Source organism: Adelges cooleyi, unplaced genomic scaffold (genome assembly GCF_023614345.1).
Source record: "Adelges cooleyi isolate 19-005CV unplaced genomic scaffold, UGA_ACOO_1.1 ACOO_flye_CR_arks_rails_tigmint_CR_PRNA_118, whole genome shotgun sequence".
Classification (NCBI taxonomy): Eukaryota; Metazoa; Arthropoda; class Insecta; order Hemiptera; family Adelgidae; genus Adelges; species Adelges cooleyi.
In genome coordinates, this window is record NW_026095771.1 from 2,469,532 (window position 1) to 2,496,606 (window position 27,075).

The window sequence follows — 27,075 nt, forward strand, 5'->3', positions numbered from 1 at the left end:
ATAAAATAACAAAATCAAAATATGAACTATTAATAGAAAAAGTTAGTCTAAAATCTGTGCAAAATACTTGTTACTAAGGTTAGGTTTTAGAATTTTGGCTAGATTTTTCGTAGTTATAAAATTAATCACAAGAGACATAAATGAATATTCTCATAGTCAATTTTACATAGTGGCGTTTCCTCTCCCTTCCTGTCTTCATTCCCACGCGCTTCATAATCAGCTTTTATTCTTTGCTTTTGTTCTCCGTTCCTTTTATCATTTATCCATCTCATAACCTAAAATTGCGTGTACTTGTCTTATATTCACATGCTTAACAAAATTATTAAAAATGTTTTCTCTTTTTCGTCGTACCAAAATTCTCAATTTTCATTTTTCTTTTGTCTTTGTTTGGTGTTTTGCCATTGCGGAGGGCAATTGTTAAGAACAGCGAATAAAATCAGTTGTTTTATTTTATTCAAACATTGTGTTGTTTTTTCAACCAACACTTCAATTGACAATGCGTCGATCTTATACCTCCACGTCTGAGTGAATCAGCAGCCACACGCGTAAGTCCGCCAACAACATTGTGCTGCTTGCGAGGCCGCCCAGGTCGTCCAGATTCATCGTCAACCGGCAGCTCGACATCACACATCCTCGAGGACCCTCGACTCATCGTCACGTAATTTTAAGTTAGTTTTAAGTGCCCCCAAACTTTGTAATTGTGCCCTTTGGTCATTGCACCAGATCGAACCGACCACAGGGACCCCTGGCCCCATAATTAAACTGATCATTCCCGTTTCCCTTGTATAAATTGTTTCCTTTTCCTTGCTCACCCTATCCAACGTGCTGCGTGTTCGTCGACGTGCGGACGCCTAACGAAACAGCGAGGCCTATTAGAAATTAATTTACGCAATTTTTTTTGTTAAGCTTACTAAGTCATTGGTCCTTCGACTGTCTCTTAATTATTAATTGTTAATTTGTCTTTGTTCTATTTCGTAAACATAATGTGTAATTCTATAAAGAAAGGTTTAAATGCTCAAATCACAATAATGAAAGATGAAAGTGGCCACTCAATTACGGACGAAGTGAATATTATAAACAAGTTTCGTATTCACTTTAAGGATCTCCTAAATATAATTCAAGATAATGATGTTATACAGGAAGATATCCCGCTACGCCATACAGTACAACCATAGATCACTGAACCGGATAGAGAAAAGATAAAACACATTATAAAAATTCTAAAGAACAACAAGGCCCCTGTTGAAGACAACATAAATTCAGAGCTAATTAAAATATCGACTCCAGAAATTTTTTCGAAAATTTGTATATAACTAAGAAAATGTAGAAAAATGGACAATCTCTCAAGATTGGAGAACGGCAATAATCTGCCCAATCTAAAAGAAAGAAGATCCAATAGACACAAAAAACTACAGGGGGATTACTAAACACATGCTATAAAATGTTGTGTACTGCAATATTACACAAACTAAAAAAAGACTCAAAGGACATAATAGGAAAATACCAAATTGCATTTACAAAAGGAAAATCTACCACTGGCCACATATTTACAAAGAGACAAATATTAGAAAAAATGTATGAATTTAGAAAATAAGTGCATATATGTTTTGTTGACTTTAGCGAAGCGTATAAAAGTACGACAAACTATGGAGAATCTTAGAAGAACTCAAAATACCAACAAAATTAATCCAATTAATAAAAGAATGCAATACCAACACTGCTTGTAAGGTCAAATTCCAAAACCAATTATCGGAAAGTTTTGAAGTTAATACGGACTTGAGACGAGGTGATGCGCTGTCGCCGTTACTTTTCAATTTAGCCCCCGAAAAAGTGGTAAAGACAATGCCGGCACGTCAAGAGATAGAAATCTTAGTGGAAAACACTATATACTTGCGTATACAGACGACATTGTGGTGATGGGTAATACACGTGCTGAGGTAATCGAAAAACTGACGATCTAATTAAAGCAGCTAGGCCAATGAGTCTTAAAATTAATCAAGATAAAACTAAATATATGGTCGTCAGCAGAGGAAACGGAAATATAGCGGAACTGATTGTCGGGGGTTACACCTTCCAAGTGGTAAATAATTTTAAATACTTAGGTACAAATATAAATAAATCAAACTATAAGTTCAAAGAATAACTTATACCTGAGTTATCTACGTCCAGTCCTAGCATATGGCTGCGAAACGGGGTCGGTGATAAAAGGAGACGAGGAGTAATTATAAATTTTCGAAAGGAAAGTACTCCGTCGAATCTATGGTCCAATTGCTGAAAATGGAGAATACCGAACAAGAACGAACGAGGAAATATACCAGCTATTTCAAAAGCAAAACCTAAAAGCATTTATCAGAAGCAAACAAATAGAATGGGCAGGGCACTTATGGAGAGATAATGGTATCTGTATACTGATAGGTAAAAACAACGGTGAAGACCCGGAAGCCGCCCTAGGCAAAGATGGATAGAAAAATTGAAAGCTGATCTGGTAAAGGATGCACCAGGAACGGAGCTAGAAAAGAGTGGAAATGGTGGCGGGAAACAGTTGAAGTAGCAAAGCCCTGAATGAATTGTAAGACTTAAAAAAAAAGAAAATGTAATTAAATCTAAAATAGAAACATTTGAGTATTTCTTACTTGTATTATCGGTCTCACCCCTTATAAGGCACCCCTCCCACGATTTTCGCAAGATTTTATTATTAATATACATAAACTCTGTAATTTACATCAATAAAACTTTATTGGGACAAAATTAACATATTTATATTACACCAATTTATAACACATTGTAGACAAATTCAATATTCATTATAGACAAAACAAAAATATGTGGAACAAATAGCTAAATCCAAAATATTAAACAAACAATTAAAAGTCAATATTAAACAAACAAGACAAAAACAATATACATATTACAAACAAATACCCTTATTTATTTGTACCAAATACCGCCCGAGTGGTTTTCACCGTTTGAGGAAGTAACCAGGCACCTTGAAATTCATGACCATGTTCATTGCGCGACTCAGGCTTCGGTAACGAGGGTGGTGCAGGTACTGGTCGGCCATCGAGGCTGCTGTTGACAGGATGTATGATGTACGGTAGGCGGGCGTGATGCCGTCAAAAATGACGTAGACGTTGCCTAATTCGTTGGGCACGACGCTGTGGTTGAACATCTCTTGTTCGCACACGCCTAACGTGAACAGCGTAAACGCGTCCAACAGCATGCGGTTGCGGACTACGCTGTGTTTAGTACAGTCGACTAGGTGGAAATCCAAGTACGGAATGGCCTGACGCCACGCTTCGTCCGGATTTTCCGGCGAGTAAATACACGAGTCGTTGAAATACAGGGCCAACGTCTGTTGGAACTGTTCCGTATGCGGGATGGACGACCAGTGTTCGGGCACGTGGTTTTCGTTGAAGTAGGCATCGTACCGCAAGTGGTGATTCGAGAACGAGTACTCTTGCGAGACGGCGTCCAGCGCATCGAACATGCGCTGTTGCTTTTTGTACAGGTGGCCGCTCATGGTGATGAACACGGGGTCGCACAGTAGCCCGGTCATCTCGATAAACGACATGCACATGGCGGTCGCTTCCACCAGTTTAAGCAAGTACTGTTCCGTTGTCAGGCCCACAGTTTCCCACACCTGGTTTATCAACACGGCGAACATTTCAGTGGAACACACGGCCCGCAGCGCCACCTCTCGCGACAGGCCCAGCTTGCGGGCAAGCCTGTTGAACCTCTGTATCCTGGCACACAGCACGTCGACGTCCGTGGTGTGCTCGTTCAGGGCCACGAAATACGTGTTGCCCAACTCGTCGCTGAACTTTACCGGCAACACGTCTTTCGTCGCCAGGCCATACACTTCGGACGCGCGTTGCCGGAACAGGTCGACGCGGGACGCCTCCTTCCACACTCTATGTTTCGCCTCTGTGTAAGGGTCGTCACACTTGCCCTTCAGTTTGTTCCTTTCCGATTCGCTCATGCCGCTCGGGTACTTTTCGTCGTCAGTCAGCGACCGTACCACATCGAAGTCGCCCGAATTCGGTGACGGCACCGACAAGTCGGTAACATTCGGCATGGCGAACCAGAAATAAAGCGATTCCTTTAGACGGTAGTCGCGTCGTTTGCTAGGCCAACGCATCGCTTTGATGCTGTTGAACTTCTCCAAGTACGTTTGCTTCGGTTTGGAAGTCATGATCAAAATACAAATACTGGTTACAAAAACACCACGCACACAAGCGCAAAACAATATAAGTAAACGATTAACAATCGAAAATATTTGAACGACAATTTACACAATTCAAGACGAGAACAATTTATAGAACACAAAATGTAGTACAAAGAAACAATAAACAGAATAGTTGAATTAAAGTTGTCAACGACGACGATTACGTTATTCATATTCAAGCCAACATACTATTATCGCAATTTTTTATTTAAATAGAAGAAACAAACACATTGTCTCGTGTGGACATTCGACCTGTACACGTGTGACTATTGTTATACTAGTTTAAAGATCCATAATGGATTTTTTTTAAAACTACATCGATTGACGCACAAACATATAATTTGTACAACGACGACTGTCAACCTGCACAATTGTCAAATTCAAACTTAAATACCAATTACTATAATTTTATAATAATTAGATATTTAATCCTATAAATAAAGTTGTAATTGGTATTACCAATTTATTGGAATGCCAATTTTCAATAGCTGAAGTTTTCCCCCGGTACTCATTTAAAACCTGCCTTGTTTTTGAATAATAGCCGTTATGGTTTATTTTATCCAATTTGTAGGTTATTTAATTGGTCATTACAGTCTGGTATTTTTCTCGAGGCCTGGAAGGTAAGTTATATAACACCAATCTGGAAATCTGGAGACCGCGCCTCAGTCTTGAATTATAGACCTATTTCCAAACTGAGTTCATTACCCAAATTAATTAATTAATTCCAATCCAAGGGAAGTAAAAAAATTTCAAAAAAAAACAAGTACAGTGGGGTCGGGGCATAGTGGGGACGGTGAGGTCACAGGTTTACAGGAATTTTTAAATCTGAAAGTGATAAAATCACTTTCGAAAAAACGCTTCGATGCAAATCGGTAGTTAGTATTTTCAAGCCAGTATAGTCCAAATCAAGCACAGTATAAAACAGCAAAGTAAGAAAGTTTTAAATGAAGGTTCTGTATTTAAAAATGAGCATCAAAGCGTCAATTTGAAAGTGATTTTATCCGAGAGGACTAGTACAGTAGAGTATAGGCATAATGTAATCAAAGCAATGAGGAAACGGAGAGGTCACAGGTCTACAGGAATTATTATAAATATAAGTGATAAAATTTAATAAAATCACTTTCAGATTTTCTTACATTTAAATTTAAATAAATCGTATACTGGTACTGGAGAAAACAATAAATTTTACCTACATATATTACTTATTAGTAAAATATTACTAACGTGTATAGCCACTTGCAGTCGGCTGTTGCCTGTTAACAATAATCTCTTATGGAGATTTTAAAATTTTTGTTTTTTTAATAATAGTATAGGAGCAGTATCATGATGTTAAATGTTCACGACTGTTGATCTAGTCATAAAATAAAGTACTATCATTCATGACTTTTAAATACTATTAAAATATATCTTAACTTGAACACAGAAATAAAATAATGAAATATTTTATACAAAATTAGAGCTACAAAATTATAAACTAAAAAATTAAAACTAGCACGAAGCAGATTACACATCTTATATAAGATAATTTAAACAATCAAGAGTGAATCTCTTTAAATGAATAACAGTATACAAATATGCAAAACATTAGTTTTCCTTTAAAAAAATTGTGTAATAAAAAATACATTTTGGGGCGGTATACTGCATAAAAACCAACACTTAATCTGAATCCAATAAACAACAGTTCTCTTCATAATATGCAGGTAGTTGGACCTTATGTACTCATAGTTGACCTTCGGTAAGGTAATATAACGCAGGCGATAAAATAACGAGATAACGACAGTGGTTTTGTCGTATCAGAATCATTAAGTGTCTTAATAAGTACACGGATAGGTTTTTTCCCAATAAATCGTCTGTCTACTATAATCAGTTACACGATTTAGTCGTCTGTGATATCATGTAATAAACACAATATTATGATACCGAGCATTGGGCCCTAACCTAACCTAACACGGATAGACGTTCCCAACTGATAGTTTTTAGTGTCTGTTCGTTTCTCACATCTGGTACACCGGGTTTTTAGTTTGCGTCAATCTGCGAAAACACAGTTTTCCGGCAATTAAAAAAAAACTGTAGAGCCGAATTTTTTTTCCGTGTAATATGTTATGGATACATATGAGTTCCAACTACTGGCAAATTTTCAACCCAAAGGTCTTAAAATTACGGCTACAAACCCCGAAAAACAAAAAAACTTGTACCCCCCCCCCTCTAGGGGGGTGGGAAATGGGTATAGTTTAAATTTGAAAATATTCATTTTTTTTAATATACAGGGTGTAATGTAAAGTTATACCAAGCTTCAAATGTATCTTTATTTTTTGGTGTTAAAATGTTAACTAGATTGTCTTTTATTTTCCAGAGTGTCGTAATAGCTCTGATGTAAATTTTATTCTGTGGTGATCCTATAGAGGAAAAGACCACTAACCCAATGAGGTAAGTAGTTAATTATTTAGCATCTTTATTCAAAGCGACTAAGAAGAGTTTAACGCTTATAGTACTAATACAAATCATTTTATTTTACATAGGTTAATTAGGTACCAACTTAAAAAGGTATTTTACAGGATAACATTGAATTACAATTATTTGGCGATATTTTAAAATTTAAAAGAACAATGACAATTATTTTGAAATTTGGGACAATATTTGTATAGCCATGTATTTAATATTTTTTCTTACGTGTATCATTTTCTTTAGCTATTAGCTTATACTAATAAAAACGATTATAGTTTAAATTAAAATGGAACATTTTAAATAATAAAAAAATTGAATATGCAACAGGTAGCAGGTCGAAATGCAAGGCGTGCAATGTAGAAATTAAAAAAGAAGAATTAAGGATCAATTATAATAATTATTATATTTACAAATATACTACTACTAAATCTAGAATTAATCATTATAGGCAAATATATGTTCAAAAGTTGCAAATATGCAAATATATGCAGTAGAAGCTTATTGATTTCAAATCTAGTCTTTGTGAATCGAATTTACACCGTATTAAGGTACAACTCTGATTTCCACGCTTTACTTAGAGCTTTACTAAATACTAAGTACGGTACCTTACCTATTACCTACACTAATTTTCAAAGTTTTTAATGTAATTATAACAGAAAATTACAATAGTTATTAATAGTTTATTACGTTTTACAAAGTAGGTAAAGACGTTTTAAAGTTTAAACCATTTTATATTACTCTGTCCTCGGTTAAAATTTGATTCTCAATATTAAAATTATATCGATACTATTTTAATCATAAATATAACAACAGCATTTTCAAATGTTATTAAATTAATTGTTGTGTTACACAGTGTTTAGACTGTGTAACACTGACTAGAATAGGTGCCTCTGACACTTCAAAAAAACAAAATATTTATAAATATTAAGGTTATAACATTATAATTTAAGTAGTTAAAACATTATTTTATTTTCACGGTTTTCATAATGTAGGTTTTATGTATAGATTCATATCATTCTACATCATATATCAAACAAACGTTTTCAAAATAACTTTTCGCCAATTATAACATTTTGCTATCTAGTTTTATTGATGTATCGGGAAGAGTATGGAAAAAATTAATTATCGGTGCCTTCACCAAACAGAAAAAAAGAATTGTTATGTTCATAATAATTTTAAGTAGTTAACTTAACAATCGGCAGATTATTATTTTTAAGTAAATAAATTATCATTATTCCAAAAAGTTTAAATGTGATTCACCATATTCAAAACGTATGCCGAAATTTTCTTATATATGTTTTTCAAAACTATTCCAATGGAATTAAACGACATGTGTTAGTATTCACACAAAAAGTTTATCTCTGTACGGTTATTACTCAATGGTTATTATATTAGCACGGCAATTTTTAGGTAACATTTCATAATAACACTAACAGTAATAAACGTCAACAAGTACAAACTATTGTTACTAATAAAACGACTGGTCTTGACATTGATAGGTAAAATGTTTAACGTGTTACTATTAGAAAATCGAAAGTTGGTATTGATTTCGAGGAAGAGGGGAGGTAATTTTTCATACAAAAACTATAAATTAAACATTTCATGTGAAAATCGAAGTACTTTTTTAGTACACTGTATATTTTTTATTTTTAAAACTTTCTAATAATAGTTTAACATGATATTTTTGACTTGAACAACAAAACTAGCTTCGAACATTTTAAACAATAAATGTTTTTCTTAAAAACAACGAATTTTGGATTAACAGTTACTAAATCATAATTAATTTTTTAAATATAAATATCGGTTAGTTATATTATCATTATTTAATCCAATTCGTTTTAGAATTCGATTCCAACGACGAGGTCTCGTTTTAGATTTCTTCTTTTCATTTTGGGCTGCCATTTAATCGATGCCTTCAATTTCCTTATGTAATCATAATCATAATATTAGAGTATCAATACAATTTTTTACAAAATTTCTATAGGTATGTTAGCCTGTATAAAATTGTACATACATTTTGAATAACAAAAAATGATTTTCTTTAAAAAAACTAATTACGGATAAATAGTTGGGTGATTTAAACAAAAACGAAAAATGCCAAACTCTGAATGAGATGAAAAATGGTAGGGTTAATTGAGTTCCAACTCAAAGTACACAAAAAAAAAATCCGCCTGTAGTCTAGAGAACATTTTAATCTTTCAAAAATATAATTCATTTTCACGGTCAAATTGTATTTTATGAAAACCTAGTGGTAAACTTTAAATGTTCTATTAGGTAAACAATTTGCATAAAGTATGCACACACGCGAAGGCAATCACGCGATAAGTCGAGCGAACAATTATTATTCCGCGGTAAACAAAAAAAAAACGAAACTCCATTTTAACAAACAAAATAGGTCAAATAATTAGTAGTTAATAATTGATTCAGTCGTTTAATTTGGTAATATATACATACTATTTGTTTTTTAAATTATCATATCGTGATGATGAAAACGAGATATCGCAATTATCTGTCGATAATTCATTATACTCGTTGCATTGTTTCCAAACGGCAATTGAAAACTTCTGTCGGCGCATATGGTGAAGATGTTTTTTTCGTTCTCGCGATACACAATATTGTTATCATTCCAACTAAATATAAGACTGTTAAGGCTTTTGAAATCACATTCGAACCGTCGACCGGATAACAACCGACATCGTTCATTTCAACACTCGAAGAAAACACTAAATACCATCGACAAAAATGTTTCGTCAATTCATTATCATCGGATTGTCTTTGGCTTGTTTCGCACAGGTTGGTTTGAGTTTAATTTTATCTTTATTACCCATAAAGTTTTGCTAAAATAAATATATTAATAAAAAAAAAATGTATGTGGGCTGATAGCTATTTTTATAGAATAAGTGAATTTCGAGTTACAAATAAATATTCATTTTTCAAACAGTCTTTCGATAGGGGCTCGTTAGGTTCGCCAAACTGATTTTATTACAGCTTTTCACTAATATAATTTTTGACACTATCAGAGTGGTTCTCGACTAGTCAAATTTTTTTACTGATGTTAAGAACCCCTTAATATTCTGTTATATTATAATATTACATTGCAATATTATAATATACTGTTAAGAGTATATTTGCGTCGACCGACTACAGTTGGCCGATCGGAATGTGCCGACCAAGGGTTTTAAGCGCGACACCCGACGATCGTTCCCCCGTAGCCCAGACCCCAGACCTCGATTCAGTTCTTGTCTTGTTATACACTTGTACGTAACTGTCAATTGACTTGTGTCGTCCCTTTACTCAAATGTTTAAATACATCTTGTGTGTATGTCAAAACGGCATAATGGTAATTTTGAAAAAAAAAACACTTGTGTGGTTTCTGCTAATAGCTATTCAATTGTTGTTTACTATGTAACTATGCCACGTACGACATTCTATTTAATATACGCTTGCAGGTGGCCCATTTTATGCCATCGTCGGCGGTGGCGCGAGACGTTCCCGAGGGAGAGACCGACACTGCAGGTGCTGCTGGAGGTGCGCAAAATGCCGTTATGGGTGCGGTGAACGATGCAAAGGAAGTGGGAACGTTGGTTACTGATCAAATAATCAAGAGCATTAACCAGGTGTTGATTGCGAACGCCAGGGCTCTGACCGCTTTCGGTGGTCTCTTAGGCTCCACCACGAACGGAGTAACCAAGGGCACTTCGTCGGTGTTCAACGGGTTAGCCGGGGGTTTCAAGTACTTGGACAACGTCGTTAAACCGTTGCCGATTATAAACACGTTATCGTCCGGTATATCACAAACTCTGGACGTTTCTGCCAACACCCTGGCCACCGTCACCGACCACAACAGCAAGGAAACGAACAAAATGTTCAAGACTTTGAGGGACGCTGTGGACAAGGCCATACCCGCCGGGCTGTCGTCCGCATCTTCTACGCAAGGCGCCTCCGGCACCGCAGAGGCTGCTCCAGCGGCTTAACACATAGCAATCCCGATCGGATCTAAGTTATTATTATTGTTTTGCCGGTCAACTATTGTCTTAACCAACACGTTGGCCTAATGATAAATAAAAATATAAAATATAATCTCGACCGAACAACAGGTGTTTTGCTTTTGTCGCACGTGCGCAGAACCCAGCTGTAGCCTTTTTCAATACTCCCAGTTTTGCGTCTTTAGTAGATCAGTAGGAACAACCAATCCATACAATTTACAAATACACAACTAAACAGGTTTCACGGATAATCGTGAAGACGTGTATACAACTAATACATATTATCTATTTCGGAGAAAATATAACCGATTCATTCATTGCCTATTCTACTGACAAACAGTGCAGATAGTTTTTTTTTCAATACATAACAAATATTTCGATTTGTTTTGGCAAGTGGAGCAAGTTACATTCGTAAGTTGAATAAATAGTATAGTAAACGTAGTAAATTAAAACAAAACAATTTTACAGTAGGTATTATTTCAAAGGATAAATGTCTAAGATAACTTTTAGAAGTCAAATTTTAATTCCCTTAAATATTTAAGTCATCCATTAATTATAAAACAATAATGTACCTAGTGAAACCAAAAACTGGTTCGTAATGAAATTTTTGTGTTTTTTACTTTTTAAATTATAGTCGAAGTATGTGGATGGAAATAATAGTATTCTAGCCCTTCTCTCACCTCGTCGAGAATATTAAACTAAATTTTAGATTTTATTGGACATTTTTTAGCTAAAATAAATAGAAAAAACAATTTAAAGTACATTGGGTACATTTTTTTCGTGTTGGATATATATATTTTTTTTTATTAAGATGTTATTTCAAAGACATCTCAGTGTGATATTTAAATCAAATATCATATTTTGCATTATTTAAATCTTTGCTTAGCTGACAATTACCACTAATAACATTATAAAATATGTTTCTACACCAATCTCCAGTACTTTTATTAATGTCATATTGGCGATTGCAAAAACAACTACATTCATATTGATAAACACGTAATCGAGACAAGATGTTATGTCAATGTTACACGATTGCTGCCCGCTTTAATTACTAACTGAAATAGGGTAAGATTACAAAATTTTTAATTAAATAAAATCTGGCATTTGATCTACATTTTTTTTTTTAAGAAGATTTCATTCATGTAAGAATCTGTAAATCTGTAAAGCTTTGTTGACCCACATTAAAAAAAATGAATAGTCAACTTTAATTATGGAGTGAATTGAGTAAAGAAACTACTGTTACTAATAATTAATGGTACTAATAAAAATGCTTATACAAGTTATTATTCGAGACAAAAAACTATGATGTTAAATGCAAATATTTTATTTCTTAGGAGAAGTAGAAAGCAATATTTTCTACATCTAAAAAAATAATATAATTATTATTAACTTGAATCTCCTAACTCCATAAAATACCTAATCTAAAACAATATTATTTTAAATTTTTCAAAATTTTTTTTTCATATCTACAAAAGACGTCTTCAAAGTGAAGACGTGGACACAACTGAAAAAGTACAAAATAACAATTTACTAATAGTAATAGTGTAATATCTATTTGTAATATCAGTTTTTCAATACCAAAATATTGCACATCTAGACTTTAGTGCATGCACTGGGGGCTTAGTACTGACGATTCGACAATGAAATTCGGTTCGGTAAAGAGAAATTACCGAATTTTGCTAGAACTGACAAAAAATACCGAAAAAATAGTTCGGTTACTCTTACCGAATTCGGTAAAGTATATGTTATTTAACCGACAGGTAATTAGGTGTCGGGAAGCTATTCGGGAAATTGTTATCAAAGTTTTATCAATGTTCAATAACATTTTTTCTGTTTATAAATTGTGTTTTTAGTTAAGTAAAAACAATTGCGCGTTATAAACAAGGCAGATATTTTATCAGCTGGAATAATTCAACGCCGACCTCCACCAAGGCATATACATATGGTTTTGGTACGGACCAAGAGTTTGTAAGAACTTTTAGGCTTACTAAACTCTTAGCCAAAGATCTTATTTGTAAACTAACGCCATATCTTCATATCTTTCATCGTCTCTGCATTCGTGCGAGTGGGAGGGGCTGCCGTGTATAGGTAAAAAATAAAACCAGTTGTTATTATGACATAGCCTACTATGTGTGTATATATATATATATACTCTATACATGATATCGATAGAGCGGTAATATTTACTTTTTTTTAGGGTACGTTAAATATTTTGTATTTGTTTATACTTAGCTGTGTAATATTAATCTATGTTTGGTGTCCCTGAATATAATAAATGACAATAAAAATCCTCTCTTCCTTTTTCAGTATGTCAGATGGTCGGCGCCAAGTCACCATTAAAATAAAACATCAGAGTATCTTACGTTACCCATCTAGACTAAAAACCTTAGCATTGAAATTTGCGAAGCGTTTTAATTTTTAATTTTTATCTATCTGTTCGTTTGCTATGACTTAGTAAGGATTTGAATTTAAAATCAATATTTGTTCGGTTTTTACAACAGTAGCGCTTCTATTTGCCATTAAATGATAATAATATTGGTCTCCCATCGATATTATTGTCACCGATAACCAGAAATAAATAACACTCCCTCCAATTGTTTTATTTTTTAATATATGGCCAATCGATTCTTACAAAGACACCTTGAACAACCGTTAATAGCTATATATATATATATTTATTTTTTTTTTATAATGGCCGGGTCTTTGCAATACGAGACTTTTCGATAAAATATGGGTTATCTGGTATTGTTACCGAGTCGGTAAAAAAGATTTCGGTAATTTACCAAATCGTCAGTACTAGACCCCCTGGACCCAAATTGCAGACCGATATCGAGAAATCTTATATGTCGCCCAAAAAGGTTTGCCTTTACCGCCGACATTGTGAAGATGTACCGACAAATTCTAGTTCGCCCTTAGAGTAATTTATGATGAAGATATAGCACAGTAATACCTTAAATAATAATTTAATAATTTAAAAATTAAAATCAATTTTTTTTTTCTACGGAATTATATTTTCTAAATTACAGAAAATTGAAAGGTTGAAAAAGAAAATTAAAGAAGAAAAGGACCGCTTGTTGGAAATATAGAATATGTACAAAAACATAGTACAGAAGACGTTTCAATTGTATGGCGCCGGTGCAAGTGTATTTGGCGTGCGCCATATTACTAAAAGACAAGTAGACTGTAACCACCAGCTAAATTTAACCCTATCGACCAAGATTACAAAAATTAAGTTTGCTGATTAATCAATATAATACTTGTTTTTAATTCTTATTTTCTCACACAATATATAAATTCCATTGTTAGTCAAGGTATAAATTAAACATTTTATTTGTTAAAGTAATTATTTGAAGGTTCGTTCGAAGAGTCAAACGGCGAGCCTTCGTCTAAAAGTTCATAACGATCTGAACGATCCAAAAGGTAATGCCAGAGTAAAATCGCGCAAGAGAAAAGCTGAGGAGGAAATCAATCGTGAAAATGTTATTTGTGATAGTAATAATTTAAAGGTTGGATATAATATAACGTGAAAAATAATTTATGATTTAAACATTTTTTCAGAACTAAACGCACATAATTTCGTGTTTAAATTAGTATGATTTAACAAACGATTTGTTGCTAATTTTTTTGACAAATTTAATACACGTTCGTTTTGTATACATATACTTTAAAATACTAAAAGTTTTGAATTTAATCACAACAGCAAAATTTAATATCCTTATTATTTAAGTTAACTGTCAAACTGTCTGTAAGTGTTGTCAAAATAACCCTCCAAAATGTTCACTGCGTAGTATTATATAGGCACATTTCGTATATTACCTACAAGTAAAATGACCATCACATGTGTTACATAACTTTAAAAAATTACATTTTTTAACCTTTAGAATTTATAGCCAAAAGAATTTGCTGACTAAATTTTTAATTTATTAGCGAAATACCTAAAATGTTTGTGACAGCACAGGTATATGCTATTAACAATCGTCATTTAAATGAAATAATTAATGTTTAAAAATTAATATGATCAATTGAGATTGATCAAATTGAAACATTGAACAGAAACTCAGTTCAAAATAACCCACAAAGTACCATTGAAAATTACATTCGGCCATCGACAGCATCAATAGACTTTTTTTTTAATAATTTCTATTTTCTGGTCAGGTGGCACTGCTGAGAGCCTTCCTATTCCTACATTATTGAATATTGTCACTGTATCTTTGTCATCAGACTTACTGATTATACATATTGTATAGATTGTAAATAAATAAAATATATTTCTTAAAAAAAAAATTTAAAAAAAAATAATAATTTCTACGCACGCTTTACGATTTTCGACCATTCAATTAAAATAACTTTTTTTTAAATAAATAATGACACGTTTACAAAAAACAAAGGAATTTGCAATCTTTGACAGTTGACACTGCTGTTCATAAAAGTTCGCACCTTCACCAGCCGTTATGCCAAGCAAACTGAGTATAGACAATAATCTATACTGACCATATGAGGAGTACACTGTCAGTAATGTAAAATAAAATATCGTATGCACCGATAAAATAATTATTGGTGCCTTCACCTCACACACAGAAAAAAGAATTGTTATTTTCATAATAATTTTAAATAATTTTAAGTAGTTTAGCTTACCAAATAGCAGTTTATCATTTTTGAGTAAACAAATTATCTTTATTCCAAAAAGTTTAAATGTGAATCACCATATTCATAACGTATGCCGAACTTTTCTTATATATGTTGTTCAAAACTACTCCAATGGAATTAAACGAAAATTTATTTGAAATGAACGTAAAACGACATGTGTTAGTATTCACATAAACAGTTTATCTCTGTACGATTAATACTCAATGGTATTACATTAGCACGGCAATTTTTAGGTAACATTTCATAATAACACTAACAGTAATAAACGTCAACACGTACAAACTATTGTTACTAAAACGAATGGTCTTGATATTGATAGGTAAAATGTTTAACGTGTTTATAGTAGTGTATAATAAAATATAAGACTTTAGAGCAAAATTTAAGCAGGTGTAGTTTAGACTTTAGACTACACCTGAATTATCAAAACAAACGTATCAGTTGACAGTTTCATACAATTCTAATATTCTTTTTGGAACTTGGATGTACAGCATCTATCCGGGTTACTATTAGAAAATCGAAAGTTGGTGTTGATTTTGAGGAAGAGGGGAGGTAATTTTTCATACAAAAACTATAAATTAAACATTTCATGTAAAAATCGAAGGAATTTTTTAGTAAAGTAGTAAAGGGCGTTAAAAGAATCACACTGTATATTTTTTATTTTTTAAACTTTCCAATATTAGTTTAATATGATATTTTTGACTTGAACAACAAAACTAGCTTCGAACATTTTAAGCAATAAATGTTTTTTCTTTAAAATAACGAATTTTGGATTAATAATTACTAAATCATAATGTAATTTTTTTATAATGAATATCGGTTAATTATATTATCATTATTCAATCCAATTCGTTTTAAAATTCGATTCCAACGCGAGGTCTCGTTTTGGATTTCACAGATTTCTTCTTTTCATTTTGGGCTGCAATTTACCCTATGCCTTCAATTTCCTTATGTAATTATATTACATAATCATAATATTAGAGTATCTATACAATTTTTTACAAAACTTCTATAGGTATGTTAACCTGTATAAAATTGTTCATACATATTGAATAACAAATAATGATTTTCTTTAAAAATACTAATTACGGATAAATAGTTGGGTAATTAAACTCGTGATTTAAACAAAAACGAAAAATGCCAAACTCTGAATGAGATGAAAAAGGTAGGGTTATTTGAGTTCCAACTCAAAGTACACAAAAAAAAATCCGCCTGTAGTCTAGAGAACATTTTAATCTTTCAAAAATATAAATAATTTTCACGGTCAAATAGTATTTTATGAAAATCGAGTGGTAAACTTTAGATGTTCTATTAAGTGAAAAATGTGCATAAAGTATGCACACACGCGAAGGCAATCACGCGATAAGTCGAGCGAACAATTATTATTCCGCGGTAAACAAAAAAAAACGAAACTCCATTTTAACAAAGAAAATAGGTCAACTAATTAGTAGTTAATAATTGATTCAATCGTTTAATTTTGTAATATATACATAATATTTGTTTTTAAAATTATTATTTCGTGATGATGAAAACGGGATATCGCAATTATCTATCGATAATTCATTATACTCGTTGCATTGTTTCAAAACGGTAATTGAAAACTTCTGTCGGCGCATATGGTGAAGATGCTTTTTTTGTACAAGCAATACACAATAATGTTATTATTCCCACTATATATAAGACTGTTGAAGGCTTTCGGAATCATATTCGACCCGTCGACAAGATAACAACCGACATCGTTCATTTCAACACTCGAAGAAAACACTAAAAACCATCGACAAAAATGTTCCGTCAATTCATCATCATCGGATTGTCTTTGGCTTGTTTCGCACAGGTTTGTTTGAGTTTAATTTTATCTTTATTACCCAAAAAGTTTTGCTAAAAAAAAATTATTAATAAAGAAACATCAGAGTAAAACCAATACCTTCTCGCTTTGCATCGAAGCTAAAAAAATGTATGTGGATTGATAGCTATTTTTATAGAATAAGTGAATTTCGAGTTACAAATAAATATTCTTTTTTTATTTTTTAAACAGTCTTTCAGTAGGGACTCGTTAGGTTCGCCAAACTGATTCTATTACAGCTTTTCACTAATATAATTTTTGACACTATCAGAGTGGTTCTAGACTAGTCAAATTTAAAAAAAAAAAACCGAAAAAGATAGAAAGAAACACAGAAGTGCAGTTAGTTATAATTTTAGATTTAAGCCGAGCTTATTGTAAACATACATAGGAAAAAACAATAGTTAATTTTTAATATCTTTATTCCTATTTAATTATTACTCGTGAATAAATGAATTATTAAATAACATTTTTAAAATAATTATGTATCTATGAATACAAATTATTATTTTATTCATTCATAAAACATTTTTTTAAAAAATTGTATTCGTTTCTTTTCCAATAAACATTTACCAAGCACATAGATGAAGTCTAACAAAGCTTAAAAGTGTCTAAAGCTGGAAATTTAGAAGCATTTTAATTTCTAGCTTTAGCTCAAAATCTCACGAATTTGTTTCAAATTGTCAATTGACTTGTGTCGTCATTTTACTCAAATGTTTAAATACATCTTGTGTGTATGTCAAAACGGCATAAAGGTAATTTTGAAGAAAAAAAATACTTGTGTGGTTTCTGCTAACAGCTATTCAATTATTGTTTATTATGTAACTATACCACATACGACATTCTAATTAATATATGCTTGCAGGTGGCCCACTTTATGCCATCGTCGGCGGTGGCACGAGACGTTCCCGAGGGAGAGACCGACTCTGCAGGTGCTGCTGGAGGTGCGCAAAATGCCGTTATGGGTGCTGTGAACGGTGCAAAGGAAGTGGGAACGTTGGTTACTGATCAAGTACTCAAGAGCATTAACCAGGTGTTGATTGCAAACGCCAGGGCTCTGACCGCTTTCGGAGGTCTTTTCGGCTCCACCGCGAACGGAATAACCAAGGGCACTTCGTCGGTGTTCAACGGGTTATCCGGGGGTTTCAAGCAATTGGACAACGTCGTTCAACCGTTGCCGATCTTAAACACGTTATCGTCCGGCATATCACAAACTCTGGACGTTTCTGCCAACACCCTGGCCACTGTCACCGATCACAACGCCAAGGAGACCAGCAAAATGTTCCAGACTTGGAGAGACGCTGTGGACAAAGCCATACCCGCCGGGTGGTCGTCCGCATCTGCTGCACAAGGCGCCTCCGACACCGCAGAGGCTGCTCCAGCGGCTTAACTCAAAGCAATCCCGTTCGAATCTAAGTTATTGTTATTGTTTTGCCGGTCAACTATTGTCTTAACCAACACGTTGGCCTAATGATAAATAAAAATATAAAATATAATCTCGACCGTACAAGTACAACAGGTGTTTTGCTTTAGTCGCACGTGTGCAGTACCGTTTTTTAATACTCCCAGTTTTGTGTCGTTAGTAGATCATGGTTTTTAATACGAACTGGAGTGTTCAAGGGGTTTTCGGTACGTGCTTCTCGTAAAGAATTAAGCGGGATACTAAATTTTAAATAAATAGACTTTAAATATTATACTCTTAACAAAAAAACCTTAATTAAAACGGAGGATGATAGGATTGACGTTTACGTAAGTTCAACTCTCGAGTCACAACTTACGCCAAGTACTTTTGCACAAAATATGTATATGCATTAATATTCGCGTATTCTTTGTGGCTGAAGCACAAAGTTATTAAACATAATTTGTATAAAATTGCATAGGTATGCAATGATTGCTCTGAGGTATGTTTTTGAACAGATATCCACATATGTAATAAGGATCTGCCTAAAAAAAGGAGTCATCCAGAAACCTGCTAATTACAAAATAAAATAGCTTACTACTATGTTGTTTACTTTCATAAATAACATATAGCCATAGTAGACTATATGAAAATCATACAGTCAATGTAGAAATTTAGTTATAAAGTCTGCGATTTAACCTTTCCAAAAAAAAAAAATTACCATCGATCTAGGTTCTAATATAGGTAATGTTTTGGCAAATCATCAAAAATGTTCAGTTTGTTATTTGAACTCGATACAATTTTTTACAATTTTTCAAATGTAAAAAGCCAGTACAGTGGGGACGGAGAGGTCACAGGTCTACAGATTTTAATACAACTGAAAGTGATAAAATCACTTTTAAATAAACGCTTCGATGCGAATCTGTGGATAGTATATTCAAACCAGTTATAGTGGTTTAGAAGATATCGTGGGACCAGCAATAATGTACTTAAAATTTAATATTTAGTCTTGTGTAGGGTGGATACGATAAGGGTTGATCGTCTGTCTATAAAAATGTACTGTCATAGTTACCTATATATCGTAATTAACAATATAATGAAAATATTTTCATTACCTGTGGACTGTTGATTCACACACACAGCAATTTAGAAACTGACTACGGCCAAAGTGTAAATTTACCCTATTCTTGGGGTTTTTCCTAAATAAAAGACAAATTTGACTACAGATTTTTGAGAAAATTGTATATGTTATAGTTCCATTCATTTTAGATCTACCTTCGGTCTAATTTTCAGATCTAAATCTCTAAAACTTTGCTTGAAAAAGTGAAATAAAGAAAAAAATTCTATCCCTTTTAGGGGAAAGGGTTTATGATATTTTTTTGTTTTGTTGATGTTCATCGATAGTATTATGTTTGAAAAACAATTCATACAAATTTGGAACATTTTCGACTATTTTTAAAAAAGTTATAGAACATCGTAACTTTAAGTTGAAAAATTTGTAATTTTTTTGGGTTTTTCTCGATTTTGATGGGGAAGGGGTGACTTTTTAAAATTTATTGCCATCTATGTACCTTTCAGGTATGATTTCTGATCTATAGAGTTGCTACACGAAGAAATCGGTTCAGCGGTTTACAAAATATCGTGGGTCCAGACACAAAAAAAAAAAATTATAACACATAATTGTAAAAACAACCGCACCGAAGCTAAAAGGTGATTGTAAAATAAGCGGGCAGTATTTCTTATGATGGATCGTGTCTAGGATACGCACTTGATAAAATTATTGTATAAACAATAAAGTCATGAAAAGAAAATTAACAATCAACGATACAATATGGTAGGTTTGTTATGTAATAATCATTACATTAGGTATTAAATAAAAACGTTAAGCCTGGGTTATAATAACATATGCTTTGAGAAGATATCTACTAATAGGTATATGAATAAATTAAAACCCTGGCAGTATAAAAAAAGTAAAGTTAATAATCATATTTATACCTTATTTACGTTGGCGGAAATTATTTATTTGTTAAAAAGCTATATTTAAAAACAGTAAAACATTTAAATTTTAAATAGCTTCTAATTACATGAAGAAAAAAAAATATATATGTCAACGAAAATTGTATAAAATAATTTCAATTGTGTTGTTGGTTAAAAAATATATATATATATTGAAACAAAAGTTGTTAGATGGTTACTTGATAATTTGTTAAATTAATTAACAATATATAACACAAATATTGAACTTTATGTAATAATTATTATAAAACATCAACTATTTTGTTATGTTGCCATTTTTGTTTATCCGTTATCATTAACTATTGTTGGGCGTCTGGATGTAAATCTATGGTTTGTTATAAAATTGTACATTTTTTACTCTTGATATGTTTTAGAGAAAAGAAGAAAAAACTATCCTATAATACGACTATATAATACCTGTGACTATGTGTCATAAGTATTATATAGTCATAATATACTATTGAATTTAATATTTTTCTATATCATCTTCACCTCCTATGTAGCATAGAGCGTAATAAGACACATATTTATTATATATTTTCAATATATTACATGTATTGTTTAACCCAGATATATTGTTTTAAGAATACCCTTAATTGATACAAGCCATTCAGGTGGAACGGGTGAATAGAGATAGGGAAAATACTGAGGACATACATATTGATATGAAAAACATACCATGTGGCTTAATATTTTAAATAAAATAGAAAATTGGTTTAACCATAGTATATCTGACACGACCGAAAAATCACACTGGGAAGTATTAAAAAATAAGCCGCCGGATCGACCTATTAGGGATTTATTAAAAATGTAATATTCCGCCGACGGAAGTAAAAGAAAAACTAAGTAAATAGAAAATTAAAAAGCTGAGTGTAATAAACATTTTATAAAATATTCGGTAGGACAGTTGGTCTTGGAAAAAACCCACCCAAAATCTTCAAGTATTTTTACTTTTCGATGGTCCTTATAAAATAACAAAATAATTAGCAGAAAATACTTTTATTGTAAATGATTTACAGAGTGGCAAGGCATCAGTGGATAATGTCAGAAATCTCTGACCGTACAAGACACGGAGCGTCCAGGAGTTGACCGGGAAGATCGACCAACTCCTCAACGACTTCCTCGGTTATCACCACGATGAACACGAACTAATGGAGGCGGAATGGTCTGAGCCATCCGACTCAGAGGATGTGGTAATGGTCGAAGAATGTCTAACGAAAACTCAACAAAAGGTCGATACCCCAGTACTAGCATTCGACCTAGATAACAAGTTTCATCAAATCAATAGTGACACCCTAGTGGTACAAACATTAACCACCGAAGAAAAAAGCCAGTGAAGATAGGCGTAAGGCCGGTAACATCCGAGGCCGGCAAAAAGTATAGGTGCCGGGAGTTAGGCTGTGACAGATCCTTTCCCACCAAACAAGGCTTGGCGAATCACACGGACAAACCGTTTTTTTCATAATTCTATGTTAAGTACAAGGTGATGGTTTTTTTGGTTACATTTACTCTGGAACTTTCCACACTCGCCGCATTAAAAACAGTAAAAGAAATTATCAGTCCCTTGGATTCTATAGTATATATTCTAAGGCATAGAATATATACTTTAAAAAAATCCAACAATACCTTGAAAAATAAAATATAATTTACATACAAACATTACTCTTTTCTCTGACCTTTTTTTATGTATTTACGATTCGTTATGGGAAATATATTTAAAGGCAGAATCGGCCTCACCAGAGCCACTAACGCGGCCGGGGTTCTCAGCTGTGATGGGACCCCTAAACCTCGGAAGTCCCGGGCATTTAACAGTGTAGTTGGGTTTTGATGGGAACCTGCTGTTAAATTATACAGAATATGTTGGTTAGGTCGTTTAAAGATATTAAAATGTATTGAATGTACTTAAAAATTTACTAACTTCTATGCCCAAAGGCGATTTATCGTGACCTCCATAGGCACCTACGACATCTATCTGCCCTAGGATCACATGGATTCGTCCCTTACAGTTAAGATCCCTCCTGCGACATCTAGAGGATTCGGTCAATCCTTGCGAGATTAATTTAACAAAAACGTATTGGAATCCTCTATGGCATAACATTTCGGCTTCTGTTAGTTTGAATTTCTGAGTTAATTTTTTAAAAAGACGGTTTAAACAGCGTCCGTTCTATGTACTTGCAGTTTTTGTTATTATAAATTTTAAAGATTTGTCTAGCCGATTCTAATACCATGATGCGTCTACCTACCAATACATTTTGTTGAGTAATAACCGTCAAGATCCAGGCAAAAAAAGGAAAGATAAACAATTTTAGCTTTCGTATCGAAGCTATAATAAAATAGAAACTGATTTTTAGAAAATCACAAATACAAAAATTAAAACGTGCAAAATATTCGTAAACATAAAAACCGATTTATGCCAAAATATGCAAAACTAATTTTTAAATTTGGATTCTTTAAAATGTAATTAAAATTTGTAGTAAAGATACTGTTAAATCCATGATATTATTCTGTTATTATCTTTTACTATTTTAAATTGTATGTAATTTTAGTTTTAATTTTTTTTATAGAGAAATACAGACGTGTTCAGTTGTATGAAACATTTTCTTATTTTATTTTATGTTCCGTTATAAATTATGTTGTTTTCTAATTAACTATTTTATATTGAATAACGTTGAATACGTGTAATACGCCAAGTATGCAATGGCGATTGTTGATAGAATCTGTTTGAAAAAAGCATATTTTACAAGGCTTCAAGTTCTTAAAGCTCCATCTGGAATAGCGATTATGCGACCAAATGTTATTGTAAAATGTGACCGTCTAGCAATTAGTGCTTTTCAACCCAGTTGCGACAGACTCGGACGACCCGCAGTCGTGCTAATCATCAGGTCTGGAAAGACCGCGTTCAGACTCAGACGATGAGCAGCCAAGTCCAACAAAGCGAAGACGGCCAACGGTGTATAAAACATTTAAAGGAACTAAGATCAGAAGAATCTTTTGAGAAAATGATTATAGATTCAACAGCACTTGCAACGGAAATGGGTGTAGAGTCTGTTTTTGAGAACTCACAGGGTAGAATTAAACCACGACGTATTTGCAAACATTTTGATTATGAACACAACGATGAGCCAGTTATTGACCCAAAACAGCGATTCTAAATACATTTCTATTACTTTACACTTGATGTAGCTATAAATAGTGTGAATGACAGATTTAAACAGCTAAAAAAACATAATAACAATTTTTCGTTTCTTTACAATATGAAAAAACTAAAATTTTGTACACATGAAGAACTATTAAAACATTGCAAAGACTCACACATTCTTCTTACTGATGCCGATTCAACAGATAACAATGGAATTAAAAAGGCCCATGAATTAAAGTCAGTATCAGCTATGGTTGATGGTAACTTTTCACCTTATGAACTTTTAACATTTGTAGTAAATGCAGATGACTTTGCACCAAACCTATCCATTGCCTTACGAATTTTGCTAACGTTACTAGTATCAGTGGTAACTGTTGAAAGAAGTTTTTCCGCCCCTGGGTGAAATTTTTTGATTCCAGATAAAAAGTTGGCAAGGCACTGCAAGGCAGTTTTAATGATAAATTAAAATTGCTGCAAAGAATTATGAATGGTCAGGTATGCATAGTTTTAGCATCCCCTAAAATGTTGGTCTAGTTGCGCAATAGTTATTATTATTCTAGTTGTTATTATTAAGACATAAAAGTATGTACGTTGTTTGTACAGCCCTTGTTAGTTTATTGATGTCATTCTGTGTTTACAATTATCCTTAGCAACCACCGGTGTTTATGGTGTTTTTTTTTTTATTTCACTCAAATGCATATCAGTCTCACTTTAATAATAAAATAAGTGATACTTTTTGATTGAAAATGGATAAATTAAGTAAACCGCAGATTATTATTCACAAAGAAAAAGCTGTAGACTATCAATTGAAAGAATGTCAGTGGATACACAATTCGGCAAAATTCATAGCAGTCGGCGGTAAGCCAAACATGAAAGGAGTGTTAAATGTGTACACGCTGGACGAAGACGACATACGGACCGTACACGAATACGAAAAACAAACGTCCATTGAATGTGCGACGTTTCGAGCGAGCGCGTTCAATAAAATACATCTAGCTGTTGGAAATTACGAGGGCAACTTGGAAATCCTCGATCTGGATTATTCCGGCAAATCGGTATACACGGCTAAAGCTCATCAAGGTTTGATCTACAGTGTTGACGGCGTCGGCGGCCTAGGGATAGGATGCGGTGCACCGGAATTAGTTACAGGTATGTATCATGTGAACATAACTAAAATGTACAATATGATTGGGGGGAAATAATACTTTTAGCCACTTTTAACGAGATTTCTAGCCCCTGTACACCGTGTCGTTGATACTGAAACCACGATCGCCGTTTTGCAGGCGGCAAGGACGGTTCGGTGAAAATTTGGGATCCGAGAGAAAAATTGCCAGTGGCGAAAATGGAATCGGCCAATGGCGATGGCAAAAGGGATTGTTGGACCGTGGTGTTTGGTAACGCGTACGATTCCGAAGAACGAATCGTTTGTGCGGGATACGACAACGGAGATATAAAAATGTTGGACTTGCGAGCAATGGCCGTACGCTGGGAAACAAACGTATCGAGCGGTGTTTGCTGTTTGGAGTTTGACAGAAGCGACATTAAAATGAACAAGTTGGCGGCCACGACCATAGAGTCGTCGTTTTATGTGTTCGATACCAAAATACAGCATCCCGCCAAAGGGTTTGGTTACGTGCGAAACAATTTACACAAACATACCATATGGACTGTTCGACATTTACCTCAAAAACGAGAGGTGTTCGCTACAACGGGTGGAAACGGAACGGTGTACTTGTGGAAATACTTGTACCCCGACGAAAGGTGCAACACCGAACCCGACGGTGATTTAATTACTAATCCGGGCAGACTACAACTGATTCAAAATCAAATAGTCACTACACAGCCGATCAACACTTTCCGATGGTGTCCAAGCAAACTGGGATTGGCGTTATGTACATCGTTTGATCAAAACATTAGAATATTAATTACTACAAAACTCAATTTGTATTAATCAATTTTTTAGAATTTATGTTTAATTAATTTTTACGTTTAAATGTTTTCTTTTGTTAATTGTACGCAATAAAATTATTCTCAAATTACTTGTTTATGAAGACGAGTCAATACGCCAATCGAAACTGTCGTGTGAGGCCTCCTCGAATTCGATCTTATGTTAGACAATGAATCGCGATAATCTTCGGTTTTATACAGACACTTACGTTTTTAATGGTATTAAATATATAATTAATATTATGTATTTGGGTCATGGATATGAGTATGTAATAGGTAATACATTTAATATAATGTTATATAATAGTATGCGAATATGATAGAAATCGTTATGTAATATTATTTAAAAGTTTTTTGATACAAGAACAATTTCACTTATGACCTAGATTCTACCATGTATAATCCTATCGTGAAATAGACAAAACTTGCTGATTGAGTCTATTGCAAAGTTTATATTGTCAACTATAAGAACGCAAATAGTTTCAGCTCATTATTTTAGTATAAGTACTGATTCCATTATATTTTACCTGGAATATTTATTTCAATTTTGTGTATATTTAAAGTTAAGAGTTAACCGGTTAACGATACGTCATTTGTTTATAACGTTTAATTGATTTAAATTAAAAATGCCAGTTGTAAGGCACATATTTTGAACAACACATAAAAATAATTGAGGAATGAGAATGGTTACGACCCCGTATTCTTATGTCAGATGAACAAAAAAGATTTATAAGTACTGCACAGCGCCCGTAAGTAATCAAATAAACATCATTTTTGAAAAGTATTAACTAGTGAGTAGTGACGGTTTTAGCATACATTTTTACGAGGCGAAAAAATATTATTGGCGACCGTCGGGTACTATCGGCGTCACATTTCGGCAAGGTATTTAACATAGTAAAATAATAAGTAAAGAAAAAAAATTATTTTACATCAAAATGATCACAGTGAATCATCACTGTAATCCAATTATTCAATTGGTATTTGAACTGGCAGTACTTCTAGCTTTCCCTAGAAAAAGAACGATGTTTCTTGAGCGGCCCAATAATTTCATAAAGTGGAGAGATGAATAATGTTTTAATCGTTTACGCACTATGAGAATTGTATATATGTCACTATACCAGTCTATATGTCAGTATGGAAATAAATGTATGGGGTGGTACATTTATCAATCAGTGGTTTAACTTTGGTTTAAACCAATGGTAATCGATTGTAACACCACGGTCTTTTCCATTAGAACTCCGGTTAGAGTTTAAACTAATATTGTAAAACAGGCAAGAAAACAATTACTACTAATTAAATCGGAAAGACAATGGATACTAGAAATGATAAGAACAGTGCTGCCAACAAAATATTTAAAAAATGGCGCCAGTTTCAAAAGTTGCGCCATTTTTGGGACACCTATTAGTACCAATAAGAAGTAAAACAAACTAG

At 33.2% G+C, this 27,075-nt stretch overlaps 3 protein-coding genes across 3 annotated transcripts; all 3 read left to right on the forward strand.

Moving 5' to 3' along the window:
• Nucleotides 1-9,343: 9,343 nt before the first annotated feature.
• Nucleotides 9,344-10,751, forward strand: LOC126847766 (uncharacterized). Its single transcript, XM_050588158.1, has 2 exons — nucleotides 9,344-9,463; nucleotides 10,120-10,751. The coding sequence occupies exons 1-2, from the start codon at nucleotides 9,413-9,415 to the stop codon at nucleotides 10,642-10,644; spliced, it is 576 nt and encodes a 191-aa protein (XP_050444115.1). The 5' UTR covers nucleotides 9,344-9,412; the 3' UTR covers nucleotides 10,645-10,751.
• Nucleotides 10,752-17,015: 6,264 nt separating this feature from the next.
• On the forward strand, nucleotides 17,016-18,645 carry LOC126847765 (uncharacterized). The gene is made up of 2 exons (XM_050588157.1): nucleotides 17,016-17,137; nucleotides 18,009-18,645. Exons 1-2 carry the CDS (start codon nucleotides 17,087-17,089, stop codon nucleotides 18,531-18,533), a joined length of 576 nt encoding a protein of 191 aa, XP_050444114.1. The 5' UTR covers nucleotides 17,016-17,086; the 3' UTR covers nucleotides 18,534-18,645.
• A 5,798-nt stretch (nucleotides 18,646-24,443) lies between these two features.
• On the forward strand, nucleotides 24,444-25,648 carry LOC126847763 (dynein axonemal assembly factor 10-like). The gene is made up of 2 exons (XM_050588155.1): nucleotides 24,444-24,846; nucleotides 24,981-25,648. The coding sequence occupies exons 1-2, from the start codon at nucleotides 24,444-24,446 to the stop codon at nucleotides 25,646-25,648; spliced, it is 1,071 nt and encodes a 356-aa protein (XP_050444112.1).
• The last annotated feature ends 1,427 nt before the right edge of the window (nucleotides 25,649-27,075 follow it).

Coding starts and splice junctions, on each gene's coding strand:
- LOC126847766 (XM_050588158.1), top strand. CDS start 9,413: ATGTTTCGTCAATTCATTATCATCGGATTGTCTTTGGCTTGTTTCGCA. Junction 9,464..10,119: donor CTTTGGCTTGTTTCGCACAG/GTTGGTTTGAGT, acceptor ATACGCTTGCAG/GTGGCCCATTTTATGCCATC.
- LOC126847765 (XM_050588157.1), top strand. CDS start 17,087: ATGTTCCGTCAATTCATCATCATCGGATTGTCTTTGGCTTGTTTCGCA. Junction 17,138..18,008: donor CTTTGGCTTGTTTCGCACAG/GTTTGTTTGAGT, acceptor ATATGCTTGCAG/GTGGCCCACTTTATGCCATC.
- LOC126847763 (XM_050588155.1), top strand. CDS start 24,444: ATGGATAAATTAAGTAAACCGCAGATTATTATTCACAAAGAAAAAGCT. Junction 24,847..24,980: donor TGCACCGGAATTAGTTACAG/GTATGTATCATG, acceptor GCCGTTTTGCAG/GCGGCAAGGACGGTTCGGTG.